General features: G+C 33.6%; 1 protein-coding gene across 1 annotated transcript in view; it reads left to right on the top strand.

The window, feature by feature from the left end:
- LOC119830379 (neuroligin-4, Y-linked-like) overlaps window positions 1-22,773 on the top strand; it is a 61,854-nt gene that overhangs the window by 35,469 nt on the left and 3,612 nt on the right. The window contains exons 2-9 of the mRNA XM_038353377.1: window positions 2,778-3,374; window positions 5,731-5,948; window positions 7,658-7,807; window positions 12,614-12,814; window positions 13,436-13,925; window positions 14,338-14,422; window positions 16,179-16,373; window positions 22,583-22,734. Coding sequence (XP_038209305.1) covers window positions 2,857-3,374; window positions 5,731-5,948; window positions 7,658-7,807; window positions 12,614-12,814; window positions 13,436-13,925; window positions 14,338-14,422; window positions 16,179-16,373; window positions 22,583-22,734 — 2,009 coding nt within the window. The 5' untranslated portion in view covers window positions 2,778-2,856. The remainder of the gene's footprint in view (window positions 1-2,777; window positions 3,375-5,730; window positions 5,949-7,657; window positions 7,808-12,613; window positions 12,815-13,435; window positions 13,926-14,337; window positions 14,423-16,178; window positions 16,374-22,582; window positions 22,735-22,773) is intronic.

A 22,773-nucleotide genomic window follows, 5' to 3' on the forward strand; every position in this document is an offset into this window, starting at 1 on the left:
AAAGAATATGAAAATTAAATTTATAGTTGTTCAGCTACTCGAAGTTCGTCTGTAAGAGAAGGGTTGTAAGCCATTTAAATTAAAATATATAACAGATATTTTCCATCGGGTTTACACTGGTATTTATGACTGTATATTTTAAAACACACACAAAACTAAACTACAATTAAACATAACGACTTTCATTGAACCGATTCATTACTAATTCATAAATCTAAAATCAATTTTAATAAAGTTTTTATATCTTTCTCTCACCATAATTTCCTTTACTTAATGTAAAACGCTTACCTACAAATTCTTTCTTGCACTGTATTGGAGATCTATAATTTTATTTTTAATTTTTCTTTGTATTGAACTATGTGAAAGGCTGAAGTTGAATTGTTAAGTTAAAAAAATTTTAACGGATTTTAAACGCGATTTATTCATTATAATATTAACCCGACGTTTCGAACTTGGTCACGGGGAGAGTTACCCCGGACCACGCTCGCTGTAAAGTGTTTAAAATCAGTTAAAAAGTTTTTAATTTCTAAATGTATAATTCTCGCGTAAAATCAAACACAAGAAAATACTTTCTACGTCCTGCTACGTCCGAATCAAAAAGGCCTATTATATGGGACCTCAACAAATCTGAATGAAAACACGCATCTAGATATAAAAACTTTCATTAAACAGTAAATTGTGGCTAAAGTTATCCCCTGTATTTAAACGTTTCATAGTGCTCTCTAAAAATTGGGTCGAAAATTCATGACGCTTTTAACACGCCTGTAAAGTACACTCTATTTCAGTCGTTAAAATAAAAACGGTGATATACAGACATAACCAGCATCCACGTTTTACGGTTTCCCCTTTTGTTTAGGTGTATGAAATCGTAGCGATATAAACCAGTCTATAATTGAGGGCTTGGAGAATTCTATACAATATACAAGAGTTATAAAAGTTTTAATCTGGATGTATCTTAACGCCTCCTTGGTACAATGGTTAACAAGAGTATGTAGAATCAAGGGGTCCTGGGGATACGGGACTTCACTTGAAAAAGTTTTAGTAGAAAGTAATTTTAGTATTTTCTTGTGTTTTATTTTACATGAGGATGAATAAAATACTTTAACTGAGCAACGCGTAGCCTCAAATAATACCACGTAAATAAATTTAAAATTGCTATAACTCTTGCTCTTGTACAGAGTATACGTAAGAAAATTACTTAATCCATTCAATTCTCATCAGGATTATATAAGCTCATGAAGTTACTGTATTGTCACCGATCTTACAAAGATTGAATTAAATAAGTCCGTTTAAAGTGGATCAAAGTCTAAAGAAGTCGGTTACATACAAACATAAGGATGAAAATTATAAAAGCGTTTTAATGAAAATTTCGTCTACTATCTAATGAAGTCTACTATAAATGAAGGTAGTAAAACCTTTTACACCTTTTATTATTCATTTTCAACTGTAGTTAAACGTTCATATTATAATTCTTATATAATTGTACATAAAATAATACTATAAGTTGTTTGTCACAGCTCAAAGGATATGGTACGAAGATAGGTTTTACCCTGGATTAACGAAGCTACTTTTTCATCCGGATTAAAGCAGTATTTCCAAGTGATGTTAATGAATGACACCGCACGTAGCAGCTTATAAATATTTTACTCGGAAACCAGCATTTATATTTAGTATTTATGCTTTCGATGATATTCTTAAGTTATCGTCAGTTTTGTTTCGTAAAAGGTTTATTTATCGATATAGAATAAAACGACTTATTTCTGAAAGGCAAGCTCCCAACTCAAACTACAGATTCCTTTATTCAATTACTCTGTTAAAGCCTTTAAAATATATTTATGTACAGTTCTATACACGTCCATTTGAGTAGAAAAGCTCGCTATCCCATGCAAAGAATTCATCATAATTTCTCAGAAAACATATTCAACAGGTCGTATAATATCAAGGGTATATGTAAGCGTTATTGTTAGCATTTCATTATAGCCAAACGTCCGATTTACCTTTTTAAGGGCTTGAATCTCTGATACAGAGGTATCTTCGAGTTCTTTCGGTTGTTGTGATCCCACTTTAAGCATGGCCTCGTTATATTCAAAAGGTTATCTAAAATGTATTTCTTGGAAGGTACAATCGGGCTTTGAAACTCAATACCAGCATTCATAATTTTTTGCGTAGACCGTAGCAACTGCTTTAACAATTTGGAGTATAAAATTTCCAGTTAACTAATATTTCACTAGTGCTTTCACTTTTATTCGTGTTTGAATAATTTTATAATATCCAACAAAGTTTGCAACATTGGTCTTTTGTTGAACAATTCTATAGTTTCGGCTCCAAACCTTCAAAGCAGATTTCAAATTAATAATATACTAAATTATTTATGCAATTCACTGCAATTTGTTGAATTTGTTCGCATTTCACTATTTTATAAAATAACTAATTAATTGTATGATAGAACCGGTAGAACAGGGGCCCATATCCTTTTCCTTACCCTTCCCAGTCCTTTCCTTTATTCCTATCGCCAATACTTTCTTAATCCCTTCCCAAAAAGTCGGCAATCCATTTGTAGAGGCGTAAGGTCTGCAATGGACTTATGCCTCTCCAAATGTTCATGGGCGGTGGTAGCGCTTACCATCAGGCGTCCCACCAGCTCCATTGCCGACTGTAACATAAAAAAAACATTGTTAAATAGCAAAAAATACATTCAATATTCAAAATCCGCCTTTATATTGCTTATTGCTTTTACGTTTGAACCAATAACACTGAACATATTGCATTTATTCCAGATGGCGAGAAGGCGAGCTGAATCTAATCGATGACCATTGTAGCGGTAAATCAAAAATAAAAATAAAAACATGACGAAATATGTTTCCACCCAGCCGGTTGCACACAGCTCGGACTGAGGCCGATGCAATGCGTCAATACGACTGTAGAACGCGCGCCAAACGAAAAACTAAAACCATACTCAATTCATATTACATCGTGCTTTTATTTCTAATACAATCAGTTAATTCGAACACAACAAACATGAATCGGCACAGTGACGAACAAAACGACGCACCTAATGAAGACTATGATCACGATACGGAAAGTTTTAAAGTCAATTTCGATAACCCTTATTATAATAGTGAAGATTTCCTCAATAAATTCTATGGACACGAGAATTCGTATAGCAACTATGGTGATTATAAACGATATTATTTGAATCCATCTAATCCTATACCAAAGACAAAGGTGAAATTTAAAATTAGCAGTAGGATAGTTCAAACGAAGTATGGAAAGTTACAGGGCATAGTGTTGGCTATGGACGAACATAGGTTCCTAAGTCCGCTAGAAGTGTTCCTAGGTGTTCCTTATGCAACTCCTCCTGTGGGATCCAATAGGTAAGACATTTTTTGTTTAATAATCAGTATTATTTTTAAGTATCTCTGAATTAAGCATTAACAGATAGATGGCCAGTTTCAACACTTTCTGATATTGTCCCCGATTCGTTTGATATTTTTTATCGTAGAATTTCATACTTTTTTTTTTGTTATTTAACTCTGTTTTCACTTAAATATAAATAAATTAGCATATAGCCTGAAGTTAACCTACCTAGTTTCTATCAATGAGATGATCTATCTAGAAATAACTGTCCTTTAACGAAAAAAACGTTTTTTTGCAATAAGTTGATATCAAACTATGAAATATTTAGCAAAACACTATCGGATTACGTGATAGCTCTGAATCAATCTAGATGAAATTCTACTCCGGAATACATAAACTTTTACGAGATAATGTGATCTATATCCTTACAAAAATACAAGAGGTAAGGTTGTGTAAGATACGACAAAAAAAAAAAACTATTTAGTTGCGCTATTTCTACAACAGAGCGTTTATGTTTTGTATGCATAATCCAAGTAAGTAAATATTTTTTTTTATAATAAACAATAACCCCCTACAAATTGTCATACCTAGACCAAACTGTTATGGAACCACACAAGAGGGATCAGTTTTCAAATAAAAACCGAATCATCAAAATCGGGTACCTAGCCGAAAGTTCTGAGTATTTATATCTCTTTAGTGGATTATTTTAATCCTTAAAATAAATATAGTTTTTTTAGTAAGTTGAAAACGTTGGCATTGAAATTTCATGTAAGAGTCAAGTAGTATAAAATAACCATGACTGAAATGCAATAAGGAGTTCTAATTATTTTTTTTTTCTTTGATATTTGACACAAAATTGATAAAGGCCATTGGCGTGCCAATTCTTAAATGTAAAGTTGAAAGCAATTTGTTCATATTTTATTATATGTTTATTGTACATATTATAGGAATTTCATCTGGAATGGGGTTAAACTAATTTGTTCGCCGTCGACGTGTTAACTTATAAACGACCTTCAATTGAAAAGGGGGGGTTATGAATTTGGTTATAATTTTGAGTTTGTTACTTCTGAACCTATTTCTATGATTCCTTTTTTATATGAAAGCTGGTGCCTGCCATGTGGTCCCATTTAATTTTGGTCTATTTCTGACAATTGGAAGTCAGTTTAGTTATTTGATGTTAACTTTCCTAATTTGATTGGTTGCCTAAAATTTAGAAGCAACGTACGAACTGTTGCATTTAGATTCCATATTGCGATTAACAGGACCGTTTCAGTATAGAGCCGGGCTTTCAGCAACCACTAAAAGCATACGTTGTTCATTTCGCAGATTTCAAAATCCACTACGCAATGAGCACCCGCGGTGTAAATAAAATACTTCCATTCCAGAATAATGTAATGTAAAGTTATCGAAAATGGATTAGAAGCATTTGAATAGAAGTAATTAAATAATCCAATTAATAGGGCATACTCTAATTCTCCCTAAAATATCCGACCCACAATGACCTTTTCTAATTGGCGGATTCGCGTCAAATGCCACTTCGACAGTCCTTATTTCGATATTTAATGGTGCGCTGTAAAAATTGCAAGGGGTGCGAAACAGCGAGCCGTTAATTGAGCCATTTAAAAACGAAGTGTCAAACTTGTATAGCTGTCACCGACGGCGGGAATGACTTGAATTACATTTGAAAATATCGCTCCGATTTTGTTCCGATTTATCTAGAGAATAAAGTAAAGAAATCATTGACTGAAAGATTAATAAAGATTCATCAGAAAATCGCAAGAAAAATTATTTTGTAACATGCTGTAAAGTTTTTTATTAAAGCACAATTGTCTATTTAATGATTTTTGTTTAATAACAATAAATAAAAATAAAAGAAAAACATAATTAGAGATTGGCAATGTAAAGTTTTTAATGGCCTCATAAGCATTTGACGCCAATTAAATCAAGATTTCGTGACTTTCAAGTAATAAATCATTCAGAAACTTATAACATATACATTTTTATTCTAAATAAGCTTTTTTATTTTCTGATAGCAATTCCTTTTAAATACATAAATTTCAAGAGAAACAAATATGTATAGGCAACTCTTACTATACTAAACGTTACAGGATTTGATGGATGCTATTAAAATGCACTATGCAGTGTCCATCTATCACTGAACTCACTTCAAAGTTTTAAAAATTACGGAAATAACAAAAGAAGACCGTATGACAACTGTCAATAGAATCGTAATCCTTAAATAGCGAAGAACAATCAACCTTGCCTCAAATAACCACTAACTTATCCCTTCCATCTTCCAGTAGATATAAAATATTTTCTATGAAAACTGGCCAAATTCAGAAACTGTAGTCTGTATGATGTATAATATTACAGGTTCAGTCCAACGCGAACACCGTCACCCTGGGAAGGTGTTCGAGTATCAGACAGACCTGGTCCAGCGTGTCCACAGAAGATTCCAGACTTGAACGACGAGAGGATCTTTCTAGAAAAAATGCCCAAGGGAAGATTAGAATATATCAAAAGACTGATACCGTATCTTAAGAATCAAAGCGAGGACTGTCTTTATTTAAACATATTTGCACCGTTACAGAGTGAGTTAAGTTCTAGAATAAATTGTTAGTAACTATGGCTATCTTAAAACATTTAATCAGTATCAAATTATATGACACTATTTTTCTAATTGTTCTATTATATCACTCTATATCTTTCTTTGATACTGATGTGAGGACCATTTTGAGCTAATGTCCAAGCTATGCCATTTATATGCAGAGAGAAGAGAAGAATATAAAATGATCGTGTCACAATGTTAGTTATCATACTCCTCCGAAACAGCTGAACCAATTTTTATGAAATTTTATGTGCATGAGAATCGACTGGCATCTATTTTTCATGTATAGGTATTGTGTATGTATTTGACTGTTTGGTTTTTCTTCTTGCTGTATTTTTGTTTTGGCGCCAAATAGAGGCATGTCTATGTCCATGTCAATCTCGTCAAAACTAGTGAATAGGTTGTATACCAGAATAACACAAAATGGAAAGGATAAACACCCGCCCCACAATTTGCTTCACTTACCCCAAGCTATATAAATAACCGCCCCCCGTCCCAGCTCCACCCGGATTGATCCGGAAACCAAAATAAAATCTGACAGTCACAGATAACGTGGGTTATAAAGAGATTTTAAAGAGTTAGTTACAAAAAAATATACAGGTGAAGCTAATAAGAGCTTTTTAAAAATGTTAAGTGAGAATAAACATTGGATTCAATATGTGATTGAAAAGTTAGTATCCATATAGTAAACTATATGGATATTATTACGTATTTCTGACCTATATACTAAAGTATATAGGTCAGAAATACGACTAAAGTTAATTAAAACGAAGTTGTGTGTTCGGGTTATGTTTAATTAATATTTTATACGTAAATGTCGTTCATAAAATATTAAATATAGCTTCGGTGAAAAGAATTCAGTAGCTTTTAAAGTTGAATGAATTCCACTGACCGTTATTGCGTCTATTTCAAAAACCTCTTGATTAATGGTGTCATTTTCTAGAATGTATTAGACGTTTTATATCAATTAATTGCAGTTCAGTTTAATTTAGACCGCTACAGCGATTAATGCGTTAACGTAGAACAGATGAGTACTGGGTTCGATTCCCGGTGGGTCACAAAAAACGCTAAGATCTGGCAGGACACAGAAAGCAGATCACCTACTTGTCCAACAAGCAAGCATGTAAAATAAACAAGCCGCACAGTAAACTATTTTTACTTTCGTTTTTTTTTTTTTGTTTGTTCTTTTTTGTTAGTTTTTATTCTAGATATTAGTTATAAATTATTTATGGAGATATATATATATTTTTTTTTTGGTACTTAAGGTTTTTGTGTATGTGCGGTGCTGTGTGTTTATAGACAATAAATTTATTTCTTTCTTTCTTTCTTTCCATAAGGAAAGTCAATCAGTAAAACAGATGTATATCATCTGCCCCATACCCCACTATCCCGTGTCCCCAGGACTTACTATAGATTAAGAAAAAAGGTTTTTTAAACCTAATGCCTCAATGTATAGATTATATCGAAATACTTTATTATCAGATGTATATCCTAAATCGTCGCAATCTGCACGAAAAATCCAAGCCTGATCGGTTAAGTAATACTGTAATTTGTCAATGCGAACAAACTCCCATCTCAATGTAAATCCCAATATGTTAATGTTATTGACATGCCCAGCATATACAGTACCTGACCTGACCTCAAGGTCAATAACCCTACATTTAGAACAGACTAACACAATATTTATTACAGTGGACGAAACAAAGATAGCGCTGCCCGTCATAGTGTACATTCATGGAGAGAGTTACTCGTGGAGTTCCAGCAATCCATATGATGGCGCTGTGCTGGCCAGTTACACTGACCTCGTCGTGGTTACATTGAACTTCAGATTGGGGGTTCTTGGTAAGTGGTGTTTTCTACGGCTTCAAATAAATGAAGCGTATTATTTAATTGTATTACTTATTATCTGATACACGTTTGTGTCGAAGAATGTTAGTTGCTTTTATCGTTATGAAATAGATTGTGTGATATTTGGCTTCTATTAAGTTATAATCTTAATTATATACATTTATTCTACGCTAGCGTACCATAGTATTACTGGTGGCCTATAGCTCCCAGGGATCAAGTCTTTAGATATCGAAGGATGAATAAATTTTCGGAATCGGTCCAGTATTTCCTGAGATTAGCGCTTTCAAACAAACGAACTCTCCAGCTAAATCTATTTGTGTAGGTTAAGACTAAAAAAAAATGTATTGTAACAGTGACCTTCGCATCCAAAGTGATAAAAAACACTAAACCAAAAGAACTTCCCCAAGTCTTAACCGATTTAAGAACATTTGGAGGTAATTTAACGAAAATTCTTCTCATTCACGATCAATTTCGCCAGATAGCCATTTCGGGAGAAATTCGATTTCACTGAGCTAGTATAATCGACCTAAACGTAACTGAAATAACAGCTAAATTCCTATGAATTATATTGCCGTAGACTTATCGATTGCATGAGTATCATTTTTTGTAATAACTGAAACAAAAATCGGTTGGTCGAGTGTTAGTCGAATTGTTGATGTAAATAATCCTATCCTACTAATATTATTAATGCGAAAGTTTGTAAGGATGTGTGTGTGTGTGTTTGTTGCTCTTTCACGCAAAAAGTACTGAATCAATTGCAATGAAATTTGGTATGTAGATAGTTGGACAACTGGAATAACATTTAGGCAACTTTTTATCCCGATATTCCTACGGGATACGGACTTACGCGGGTGAAACCGCGGGGCGCAGCTAGTTCCAAATAAGCTAAACGGCGATGCAAAAATTTTGTCACCCATCCAATGCATGGTCGTGCCAACCATTGCTACACCTCAAAATATTTTATAATAATATAATGTTTTTTTGGTTATAGATAAATATAACACTATACGGTATATTGGTCCCCAAACTATTTATTTTTAGAACAGCAACAGAAATGCACCATCTCTGAAAATTACAACTGTCCAACTGTCACGGTTCGTGAGATACAGCCCGCTGACAGACGGACGGACAGCGATGTCTTTGTAAATAGGGTGGCATTTTACCTTTTGTGCACGGAACCCTGAAAATGGATTACTTTTCTGTTTATTTCAGTTAAGATTTAGTTTGGCTTTACTTGTATTATGTATTAAGGAATTCATCTTCCTCATTGTACCTAATTACTTATAGATAAATCACACTAATATTGTGAATATGAAAGTTAGTTTGTTTGGATGTTTGTCCGTCAATCACGCTGAAACGACTGAAATTATTTTGATGAAATTTAGTATGCAGACAGGAAATGAGCTAATGAGTGTTAGGATACTTATTTGAGAGCCGGGACGAGCGTCTAGTATTAAATTTAATGTATAATATATAAAATATCCCTATAGAAGGCCTGTGTCTCATTAGTGGGAATATATAATATATGGGCTAATAATTTTGATGATGATTTGTTTATTTATTTTAGGGTCACTAACAGGTATTACATTAACTAGATTACATCAAGTGAATATAAAAATGAAGTCCTAAATGCACACCTTTAAAATTTAAACACAACATGCATACAAATTTAACAATATTACATAATAATAATAAAAATCTTTATTTATCCATACCTTACATTGACATTGCATATACATGGCTTGAATTCTTGAACAAAGGAACTTAAAACTATGGACACTAGTCGTCTAAACTAGGCCGAGCCTGTATCTTAGACGACAGTATCTTCCCACTATGTTTTTAATACAATTTACACAATTAAATAATGATAATAATACATAATTAAATAATGATGATATGAAAAATATATATTTAAAATCAATTATTTAAAGCCCTGCTGTGTCACAAATTTAAATAGACTTCTCTTACCGGTAAAATAGACCAATACGAATTTTTAAATAAATAAAGATGTAGCTAGGATAAGGTCGTTAAGAGAGGATTCCTCACGGGGGGCGAAATAAATTGAGCAATAATCATTTTAAGGCTAGAGTTTTAGATAGATGGAATAACAAAAACTTGCAGGGTTGGCACTTGTCTGTTTAAACAACGTTAAAAATTTTTTAGTCCTAATTGAAATCGCGTTTGTACACTTTTATGTCAATAATTATTTCATCAGAATGTATGTCGGGTTACAAAACCATTAATTTTATATTAAAGTCTGAAAAGTTAAATATAATTTCTAATATATATGATTTTAAATAAGAGCAGTTATCTGGAAAAATTATTTATCCAACTTCATATTATCCTTCTCATATTATAAGCGCGAAAGTTTGTATGAATGGATGTGTTGATGTTTGTAACGATATCAATACAATTTTAAAAAGGTAGTGAAAAAATGTCGTATGGAAAATTCTCTACTAGAATTTATATTGTAAAGGTCCATATATATGACCGGTCTCCTGATAGGACGAGCGTGACCTCATTTCTATGAATGTGCTGACTCATGGAGGTTTTGTGAGATCGATATTTCTTATCATTACTATCTATTATATCTATACTAATATTATAAAGCTGAAGAGTTTGTTTGTTTGAACTCACTAATCTCAGGAACTACTGGTCCGATTTGAAAAATTCTTTCAGTGTTAGATAGCTCATTTATTCAGGAAGGCTACATATGTGCCGCGGGTGAAACCGGACCGCTAGTATAATATACTTGCGGTGCTTACTTAGTCTATAGGACTCGGGGATCATGTAAATATCCAATGGTGAAAAAATTTAAATCGGCCCAGTAGCTCCTGAGATCAGTGCGGACAGTCAAATAATTTCAAATTATTTACATTATTAATATGCAATATGTATATAAAATACTGTGCTACGATTCTTAAACCACCTGTCCTCTTGGAAATGTTTGTGATAAATAAAATTTGTCGTGTCACTTATTCAAGAATTACTGAACGGTTTATGATGATGGTTTATTGGACGTATCACTTTTCAGGACTATTACTTACACATATTAATATTGTTTGAATGTAAGTGAATATATAAATTCATAAAAAAAATATAATAATGGCACATATCTTTTATCCTATAAGTTTTCTTACTGTTTCCCATCTTTAATCATCTCATATGTTATCGTATATGTAGAAAAGTTACCTATCTGATAAAACCGAAGTCCTGCACATCTAAGGCTGTGCGCTCGAAGCTTAAACGAGCGGGAATTTTCATATTCACGTTATAGTACGTTAATCTTAAACCATCCTCGAACATAATTTACTAATACGTTACGTTATTGTTATCAAAGCGTTTTAATCGCAATACAAAGTACTTATCGCTTCATGAGTCATGATGGTATGAAATGTGTATTATATTAGTATTTACAGGTGCTAAAGTCATTATATAATAATAAATGACCATGAATTGAATAATTGATTTCCTTATTTCTGTTAGATAACTATTCTTTCTGTTATAAACTATTTCACGCCGGTCTAATGTGGGTGTGTGAAACTTCTGGTGCGAGCTGGCCCAGTTCGTGCCCAGGCAGCAAATTGATGATTTAAGTGCATTTCCATATTGTAATACCACCAGGCCCATATTCGATATTGAATAATCATGATTCAACTACATACACTGCTATATTCTGGGTAATCCTTGTGTTTGTCAGTCCGCCCGTATCCACGCTCGCTGTAAAATGAGCAAAACGATGCAATTGACACATTGACTAAATCCCGCCTAGATCTGTATTAATGTTTAACTAGCTTTTGCCCGCTTCTCTCGGTTTAAATTCAAAGAAGAGTAATAGATATACATAAAAACCTCACTCTTGAATCGCTCTATCTACTAACAAAACCCATCAAATATATTGTGTAGGTTAAAGATCTGAGCACACATAGGGACAGACACGTAATTTCTGAAAACTATATACAGACGCTCCTGGTCACACAATATCCGCATCCACAGTCGCGATTTTCGAAGGATCGATAGGTCCTACGTAATGCTCGTAGTACTGGGAATCCTGCCAACTTAACTGATCCCGCAAATCGCGTATTATAACGAAACCTTTGCGAAGATAAATCTAGCTGAAAGGTTTTGTGAGTAAAAGGAATTTTGCTTTTGACTGTCGCCCAAGCTCCGATGGCATTGAAATCAGAGGGTCTTATGGCACAATCCGCTATTACTCTGAAGAATTGATTTAAATATGCTTATAAAATGGTTTCGTAGTTCCAACGGAATTTCTAGAAATGTTGAATGAATGGCTCGTATCGGGAACTAATTCGGCATTTGGAGCCAATTTGCATCCATTTTCCTCTTTTCTCTGTAAAATTATTGGGAAGATGATTTAATTTAGTATAATTTATTTGACCAAACTGCTATTTGCGGTATTCTTTCTTTCATTCTGGATGTCCTACTTAAAATCGGACTGTCTTGATAAATTATTGTATAAGGTATCAAGCAACGGGGCTTCATATAATTTATTGCATTTCTATTACACATTTGCTGTTCGTCCCGGCTTCTCCCGTGGTTCAAATATAGCCTATGTCACTCAGTGAAGTTGCAGCTTTCTAATAATGATGAAATCGGACCAGTGTCTGCATAAATACGTTACAAAAATACAATAAATACAAGAATTATCTTATAATATTAGCGTAGAAAAGACTCGTGTCTATTACAATTTAAACATATTATACGCCCATAGTCCAAGCGCCATTAACAGACGACAAAGGGCGCAATCTAGAACAAGAAGTTATTCCACTGTATTTGCAGGGTTCTTGAACGCGAATCCTGCACCACATCTGAAAGCGCGGGTCGCCAACTACGGCCTAATGGACCAAATAGCTGCGTTACACTGGGTACAGCAGAACATCGCTCTATTTGGCGGTGACCCAACCAATATCACTCTTATGGGTCACGGGTCAGGGGCGGCTTGCATCAATTTTCTGATGATATCGCCTACTGTTATGCCAGGTTTGTACCGTGTTTTGGAACTTAACCGCATATTTATGTGATGCTATTATGCGATAAGAATTTGTGTTGCGGTATTTTAAATCACATTATTGTCGTATATTGTATATAGAAATTGTAATATTAAATAAAGTATTATGGAAATTTCTCTACACTCTTAACGTCTTCTTGTTTTTATTTATAATAATTTGTTTCATAAATTTTCTCACCTAGTTCGGAATATATGTAGTTTAGTTTTAAAATATGCATAAAATAGTAAAGTTTAGAGTTATGATGCAACGGGTTCGAACTGGTATTTCTTTTAAAATCAGCTAATTAATTAAATACAACACGAAGTTATAACAGCCTCTTTTAAAACTTATACGTCTCGCATCATTACCATACTTTTATACTTCACTTTTATGCTTCTCAACTTTGGAAACAAATCCCCAGGCTTATATGACAACTTTCTAACAAACAGGGAAAAATTGAAAACTTATACGAGTTCTTCAAATTTTGTATAAGTATTATGTGTAACAGAACTTTACAATTACTTCTATTTACATTTTCTAACATTATTGTAGGTACCTGTCGATAACACAAACGCATTCATGTGCCGAGCCCCAATTATGTTCTATTTTCTAGGTCTATTCCATAGAGCGATACTTCTGTCTGGCTCTGCGCTGAGCTCTTGGGCCATTGTAGACGACCCCGTTTATTATTCACTAAAACTAGCGAAGCACATGAATTGCTCAATACCAGAAGACCTTGCAAAGGACCATGAAGTCATCGTTGATTGTCTACGAGATGCAACAATAGATGAACTACTGTCTGTGGACATATCAGCGCCGAATTTCCTAACCGCCTTCGGGCCGTCTGTGGACGGTGTGGTGATAAAAACCGATTTTGCAAAGGACTTCCTGACGGTCCACGGTTCTGGAGACTTTCCCAGCTTCGGCCCGTTAAATAACATGATCCCAAACGTGCATACCAAGAGGAGTGACAGCGGGAGAAGATTGTTCCAGAACAAATATGATTTGCTGTTCGGCGTAGTGACTTGCGAAGCGCTTTGGAAGTTTTCAGCGAATGATATACAGAATGGCATCGAGCCAGACCGGCGGGATCGGATGTTGAGGTATTTTGTTTTTCATTTATGAGCTCACCTCGTATAGCCAAATGGAGATAGAGTATATCAAAAGCAATCATGTTCTTTGACTTTCGTTGCTTTTGTATTTTGTGCAATGACTAACATCTCGCTAGTATTATTATCACGTAATATTTTTTTGCGGTGAAATAAGCCTTAAGTTGTTATGAATACTCGACGATCAATTATATAACAAATAAAATGTTGTCAAATAATAACTAACTTCGCACTTCTGTCTTCGTTTTTTGATGCTTATTTTACAGCAATAATAGTGAGAGAAAACAAAGTACTGTTTTAGATCTTGAAATAAAGACGTTATTTAAAGAAATAAAAGTATCAACTACACAATAACCTATTCCTTACACAAGATGCTTACCACGAATAATAAAGTATTCTGTTTCAGGACATACGTGAGAAATTCATACACATATCACTTAAGCGAGATTTTCTACACAATTGTGAACGAATACACGGACTGGGAGAAAACGGTAGACTATTGTTTATTATGGAAATTGGTAAAGTATAAGTAACTCGGTTCCGAAATGTCCGAGAATATTAAGTGCTTTTATCTATTATGCTATTATCCGCGTTGTAAATTGGACCGTATTTTCAAGTGGTTAAAGTTGGAATTCAAATTTGCCAGATACTCGAAATCGTGATCTCGAGGGTGCTTCGGGGTTTCCGAAGACACTTTTATTGTTAATCTGGTTATTTTATACTATATCAATATTTGAATTATAATAAGTGGTTTCTTATAAAATCAACCCAGGGACATAATTATATTACCAATATAGGAATTAATTCTCAGAGTTAGTGTTCGCATACAGTTCCATATTACATATCACACAATTTGTGACGTATTTGTGGGATTCAAACACATTTAGACCCGACATTATCACAAAGATTTATCATATTTCTGTCAAAACTAAAACGGCTTATATCTACAATAAATCCATACACACACATACACATATTTTCACTCGTATGTACACAAGAGCAGAATAAGTACGCTTATTAATATAACTCATACAAATCCCACACGATGACACATTCGTACCCCATATATTTCATCCCTATTACGTTGGTACAAATAAAAAACCACTATTAATAACTCGTAATACCTGCTCAGCTCGACCAATTTTCTTCCACGGCCGGGCCATAAAAATAAACGGGTTCGCCCTGATCAAATATTATCTTTTCGCATTCTTAAATTTCTACGTGTTTTGCTGAAACATTTTTCTATTTTCCAAACTAGGCCTCGCGTTGTTTTGTTGTACAAAAAGGTTATGGCCCAATCAATGTATAGACACCGACCGTATTCTAAACGAAATAAGTTGGTATTAGCTTATTTCTGCAGAAAAAAGTTAAGGAAAATTGCTATGAATCCATACTGTATAGTCTATACTGTGCCTATTATAATTTTTATTAAAAAAATTATTTATTTATTTATTTATTTATTCTTTACAGTACATATTGCCTAAAAATAAATTGACATTGTAAAAAAAAAAAAATACATATATATGAAAAATAATTTAAATAAATTTCAAACTTTCATATCCAAACTTGATGTCATCTTGAATTGGGTCCCATTTCGCGTTTTCAATTGCGGAGCCGAGTGTCGCTTGTATATGAAACATTATTAGGTATTCGATAGAGTTCTAGTTTGTTCCTATACCACCCAAACAGCTGGTCTCAGTTAAAAAAAATCACTATTCAACTCCGAGATTTGCATGATTAGAGGAACTCCAAACTGATTCGTTATTTCCTTTTTTCTTCTCTTTTTTTCTCACCTTCCATGTTATTCTGATCAGAATTATATATTCTCTCGTCAACTATAATCCCATGAGCTCACTGCAGACGTGGAAATTCCAGTTTAGCTTAATCTGTATTAATTTCTTCTAAACCATCACTATTTTTTATATCATCCTGGGCATCTGAGCTGGTGGTTCGTCTGATGGGAAGCGCACATGAACATTCGTAAAGGTAGTGGCTCTTCGAATGCGCTGCCCGCTTTTAAGAGGAAAGGGATAAGGAGAGGATTGACGAGTGGAAAGAAGGAATGGATTAGGAAGGGTGAAAAAACGGGCCTCTGGTTTTCCCACGGCGAAACATAGTAGTATGTTTCTTTTTCACGGCGGTCTTCTGTGCGGGTGTTTTGTGTGGGTACTACCGGTGTGAGCTGCCCCATTCATGCCTAAGCGTGCTCCACTACCATATAGATACTAACATGCTTTTTTCTGATAGAACCCCATAAACACAAGGGACGCTACAGTATCAGCTATATCAGACGCGCAGTATGTTGCTCCCCTGGTCCAGAGCGGGGACCTCCTCAGCGGAGGTCCGAAGCCAGCAACCAGCGATGAGGAAGGACCCGGCCGACCCACTAGAACCTTCTTCTATGTGTTCGACTATCAGACTAAGGATGGGAATTATCCTCAGGTGAGTCAAGCTCGCTGAATAAACATCACATAGTGGTAGGGTTGCCAACTATACTATTAAAGAAAATTATGCTTTTGTACTGTATTGTATTTAATGTTTTAATTAATTTCACAGAAAATTGTTGTAATAATAATTCCTTAATATATTTTCTGCAAAATTTTCTGTAAATAAAAGTACCATGTTATACTTAGCAAGCTATACAATATTTTCATCTGTATTCTTAGTTGGAAATTCTTTATAAATAAATCGATTAATTAATATCATTGAACAAAAATAAAGTATACAAAATAGTGTTTTCACTTTTCACAAAACGCTATAAGCGTTAAACTCAAATACCCAAAAACATTATTTTTTATTTAGTCACAGAGTGCCCAATGTACCGAATCCATATAGAAATAAGAAATATTATGTTAGTAGTTAAAAGAGTATCTCAACTAATATTAACACATGAATGTTTTACATACTAAATAACCTGCTAGTCTTACCAAAATGTTAACTTCCGATCCGATACCTCCTCTTGTATGAAAACAAACGCTATAGATAGACTACTAGCTGTTCGCCCCGGCTTCGCCCGTGGTACATATATCGCCTATGTTGCCCAGTGAAGTTGCAGTTTTCTATAAAATAATTGTTGGAATCGGTCCAGTGGTTTTTGCGTGAAAACGTTACAGACATGCAAAAATAAAAAGTTTCCTCTTTATAATTATTAATTAGTACGCTATAAGTTCGGGAATATTCGGTATAATTGAGCAGTGTTTCGTTACATTTTAGTTACGCATTAAATGTAATTAAAATAAAACAGTCATTACACCAAGTGAAGATTTTATCTAATTTGATAATAGTCACTGTAAATGTATTTCCTCGTTAAATATAAAATGAGGCCTGAGAAATTGTATGCAGTGTAGCTCAAACGCTTATTCTTTTTATTTAAAAGTTATCTGTATCTATAGCCTTTCTCAATAAATGGGCTATCTAACACTGAAACAATTTTTCAAATCGGACCAGTAGTTCCTGAGATTAGTGCATTCAAACAAACAAACTAACAAACAAACGAACAAACTTCAGATTTATTATATTAGTACAGATATCATCAATTGTAATATATACGAATGTTTAATTGTGTTCTTAAATATAATTAATAAAGTACTAGCTTTTACCGCTAAGCTTGTGAAATCAAAGAAAAAACTGCCGGAGTTTTACTCGTGTAGTTGCCGATCCCGTTCCAATGTGATTTTTGGGTTAAAATATTATTTGTGTATTGCTGGATTTTAAAACAACTTATATTGACATAGTAGGGAGCATTTATATATAAAATATTACACGCATGCTATCTAAAAATACAACAGGAAAACACATTTAAACCTTTGAAAATGAAATATTAAAGAAAATAAATGTGAAACATCCAAAGAACATATATATAACGGTTATCTCAAAACCGTTGCGTCGCCCTCTTATAAATTTAAATGTCCAATAAAAATATAAATCCAGACCCAAAGTCTTAATTTAATCTGCCCTGTAACAACAGATTAAAACTGTTTTATTTAGATATGCCTCAGCCCTGGACTTATTTCGTTTTCATATCATAATTTAATTGTTTCAAAGTTAAGGATTAGTTTGAAGGACTTCATATTCATGTGGTATTTATTCAAGTGCTTTAATTGTCAGTAACTAAAATTCTAGATATGTTTATCTAGCTGCGCCCCGCGGTTTCATTCACGTAAGTCTGTATCCCGTAGGAATATCGGGATAAAAAGTTGCCTATGTGTTATTCCAATTGTCCGCTTGTCTACGTACCAAATTTCATTGCAATCGGTTCAGTAGTTTTATCGTGAAATAGCAACAATCACACACACATCCTTACAAACTTTTTCATTTATAATATTAATAGGATACGATTAGTAGGAAGTAGGATAGGGTTTCACGTTATCTTATACTTGGGTGTTTTTTTTATTTGATTTTTGATTTTAAATGTAATATTCTTGCCCTTTGCATCTTGTTGTTTTCTTAATATTTCTTGTTTTTGTTAAAATGTGTTAGCATATACAATAGAGTATATATAAATTTTATATATTTTTTGTTGAGTTCTATGGACGTTTTATCATAAGATGACAGTATCACTATAACTTCTTCTACTACTCAATAAGGATACTTACGCAAAATTTTCAAAATTGGCACAAAAAAATATAACCTAAAATTTAAAATTTTTCATACAAACACTCCGTACCCTTTTCCCGCTGAAAATAAATATCCTCTACATGTGCGCCGCGAATTGTTCCTGTGCTTATATGTTGGGGTTACAATAAAATAAACGTTGCTCATTTGTGTTCGTAAAAAAACATCGCTGAGGGCTCAGCGTATAATATTGCGAATTGGCAGTTTCTGATGGAATTTACCGTGAAAACTTGCAATTTATTAGATTAATGTATACTTGTATTTTAACGCATAAACACAACTTTTAAGTTTAATACAAAAATAATTAATTTCTAGAATATGTTCCGAAGTGTTAAAAACAGGCGATTAATACATGTTTCATACATTACCGTTTATTAAAAAATCATTATATTTGTAGTGGGGTATATCCAGTGGCGTAGCTAGGGGGACATGGGCCCTGGTGCATAGGGAAAGAATCGGGCCCTCCTCCCCTCTTTCCGCCTTCCTCCCCTCTTTCAAAGCTGGATTAAAGGGCCCCCTGAGCTCCGGGGCCCTGGTGCACTGCACCACCTGGCCCTATGATCGCTACGCCACTGGGTATATCTCGACTTCTTTGTCTTCTCTTCAGTATATGTTAAGCTTGAATTACTTGTAACACAATCGTAAAGATAGAGAAAGAGAATGAAAGGAAGAAGGATGAGGTAAAGAAATCTCGCGTCGTATAATTAAACTTGTTTAAAAAACAAATTATGACTGCCTTTCGGGCTTAAATCCACTGAAGACTCATCATAATTATTTTTAAAAAGAACCGGAACCGCTTTAAATATTCAGAATTAGACCAAGTTACTAATAGAAGCACCAGCTTTCAAACAAAAAAAAAGAATCGTTTAAATCAGTTCACCTAGTAATTAGATACCAAACACAAAAAGCAGGCGAATTGATAACGAAAATCTTATTCACCATTTGGAAGGCTTTAACTTGACATAGGCTATATATGTACGACAGGCAAAGCCAGGGCAAACAGCTATTATTATGTATCTCCTTAGAAGGCATGGCATGGCATTTAATTCCGCGAAGTCATAATAGTAACACTGTAGCTGCATTTCGCAACATTGTAAGTGCGGTTGTTAAAACTAATTCTGAAGCACCAACAATTTACGATTAATTTTACCGTCAGCGTTGCTTTAATTGTTACGTTTATAACGAGATTGTGGTTCGAACAATGGAGTCTATATTATAATATTACTAGCTTTCCGCCCGCGGGTTTGCCCGCGTAGTCAAAGGTAGCCTACGTCACTGTCTAGCCTGTCTAGCCTGTCTCCAGACACAAAAATCGTATCATAGAATCGCTCCGTTGCGACGAAAAAAGAAAACACATAATTTATAATAGGTATTACAAACTAAAACATAATATTTAGCTTTGGTAAATACATATGATTATAATTGTTTAAATAATCTGCAAAATTAACTAATATATTTGTCTTTGGATAGCTATTTAAAATTTAATAATTCAAATAATTTAAATTTATATGAGACGTATTCAATAACATAATCATCAAAATTCAATCGCCCAAGCGTAATACGGATCGTTTACATTATAAAACATATTAATCTCAAATTTAATTAAAATATAATGCGAGGAGTATCCAATTAAATTAACCGCCATTAACAGACAGATTATGAATAATTGTTCATAGATACTCCTCTGTTAATCTGTGAAATATGAAATATGGACTATGTAAAATAAGTAAAATTCTAACATGTCAAAATAAATATCCAATTTTAAAATCTACACTACCTTTAAATTTGAGATAAATAAATAACGTCATCTTTTCTGTATGTGCGCATTTGGATATAAATCTGCTTTTTTCTTTATAAAATAACCTCAATATTAATCGAATAAATATTACAATTAATGTGTCTTTTGAACTTCGGTTTCCCGCCATCTTTGCGCGGCATTAATCCGAATCCGTTTTGACGGCCAGCGATGTGAATAAAAAAATATAAAGCCATGACATTCGCAATTCAAATTTAAAAAATTAATTAGATCAACGACCGGGGTTACATGCGAAGAAAATTTTGTTCAGAAATTTCTATATAAATGTAATACGGTACATGTTCTGAAATTCATTCAATGCTTATATAAAATAAAATAAATGTGACCCAACGAAAGGCTTTTGCGTGATAAATTGAAGTTTGTAGCTTTCAGTAGTGTATGGTGACGCGTTTCGTTTACTTTTACATTTTAAAAGTGACTTCGAGTTTTGTAGTAAGAAACCTTTGCACGTATTTCACGGAATAGGTCTTTTTGATAACATTTTTGTATGCTTATGCTTATTTATTTAGCCAAAACACATAAATATCCAACGGTGAAAGAATTTTTGGTATCCGTCCACTGGTTCCTGAAATTAATACAAACACACTTCACATTATATTTTTTAGACTTGATTATTTTTAAATTGAACAGAAGTCTTAACAACATTTTTACTATTTCACCCGATATATTTTTTGCTCTTATGTGAAAACTACTGATAACATTTTAATGAAATGGCCGCGGAAAATATAGCCTGTTTTTTAAGAATCACCCAAATAGTCAGCTTAGAGTTTTATTATAAGAATCAGTGTTCCTTTTACTCTAAAAAGATCCGTATAAATCATAAAAGAAAAGTAAAATAAACTAAACAGATGGAGTTTTGTTTTCACTGCGTAGTTATAAAGTTTCTTTCCTAAAATAACTTTTTTCTTCTTTGGAAAAGCTTTATATTGTTTTCATGTAATATAATAAAAGCTGTAACTACCGATTTTCTTGCCGGTTCTTCTCAGTAGAAGCGACCTTTTAAATCGACGGTAATATAAAAATTACTGTTTTTAATACTTCTTAAAGTTTTATAGAAAATAAAATAGATAAAGAATCTACCTGTACGTAAATTTTTGAATTAAACAGGTCTAAATAAATTATAACGTATTCGGTACCTTGGGCTATATAGCAATATGTCATATATAACACATTAAAATTCGGCCAGTCGTTCTTGCGTTAACAGTTCACAGAGAGACGTACAAAATTATCTACTTATGTTACTTATATAAAGACCTCTAGAAGTATTTATTCAGTCTACGGAATTGAATTTTTCTATTGTTTTATCATATACAGATACGTTCATTATAAGTAGGCATATAATATAAACCTAGTATGCAGGAGGTATTCCTTTGACAAAGAAATCAAAAGAATGTTATTCGGGTCGATACTCTGTCTCTATTTAGCTAGTACTAGCTTTATTAACTTCAACTCCGATGTATGCTAAACAGTTATACGAATACGAATGTTACGATAGCGAAGGTGTTTATGTGTGTGTAAAAAATGTAAATTAAATGTAATTTCATACAAATATTATCATGTGGATGGTGGATTGTATTAAAGAAAATCGTTACAATCATATTCGTAAGCGTCGACTAACATTCATTTTAACTTACAGTATAATAATAAATGGATTCTCAAAATAATAAAATACATTCAAATCAATCAGCATCCTAATCAGAATAATAGAATGAACTCATTAAATTATTGTATTGTCTCCGTTCCAAGATAAGTGTACAAAGTTTGAATTAAATCTGTTCGTTTAAAGTCACAATCGATTTCAAAGGAGTCGGTTACATATCAACATACAGGTGAGGCTTATAAATGCGTGTTAAGAACAAACACTGTTAACAAAATTGAACTATTGTTTATGCAGTTTTCTTGGTAAGATACAGTCAATTATTATTGATCAAATAAGTAATGTATATGAAGGCGCCGATCGGTAGCTGAAACTAGGCGCTAAACGGTAGAGCGTATCGTGGTACAGGGTCCATATTGTCGATGTTGTAAAAATGATTCTACAAACTCAACACAAATACAATTTACATTGAACAAGCAGGCAGCTTCGTTTTGTAGAAGTGTCTAAGACCGCGTCCCCAAAGAAGAAGAAGAAGAAGAAGATCACTGCGTTGACCCCTATACCAAGTAGTCAACTGACGAACTTTTATTAAAATAATATTTTTATCCACGACATATTGTACAGAGAATGGGTGCGGTGCACGGAGAAGAGTTGCCGTATGTGTTTGGGGCACCGCTAGTCCAAGGGTTTGGACATTTCCCACAAAACTACACGAAGTCTGAGGTCGCTCTGGCGGAGTCCATGATGCTGTATGTCGCGAACTTCGCTAAGACCGGGTGAGCATTTGGAGTGATGGTTTTTGAGCTATTCGACAA

Source organism: Zerene cesonia, chromosome 11 (genome assembly GCF_012273895.1).
Source record: "Zerene cesonia ecotype Mississippi chromosome 11, Zerene_cesonia_1.1, whole genome shotgun sequence".
NCBI classification, from domain to species: domain Eukaryota; kingdom Metazoa; phylum Arthropoda; class Insecta; order Lepidoptera; family Pieridae; genus Zerene; species Zerene cesonia.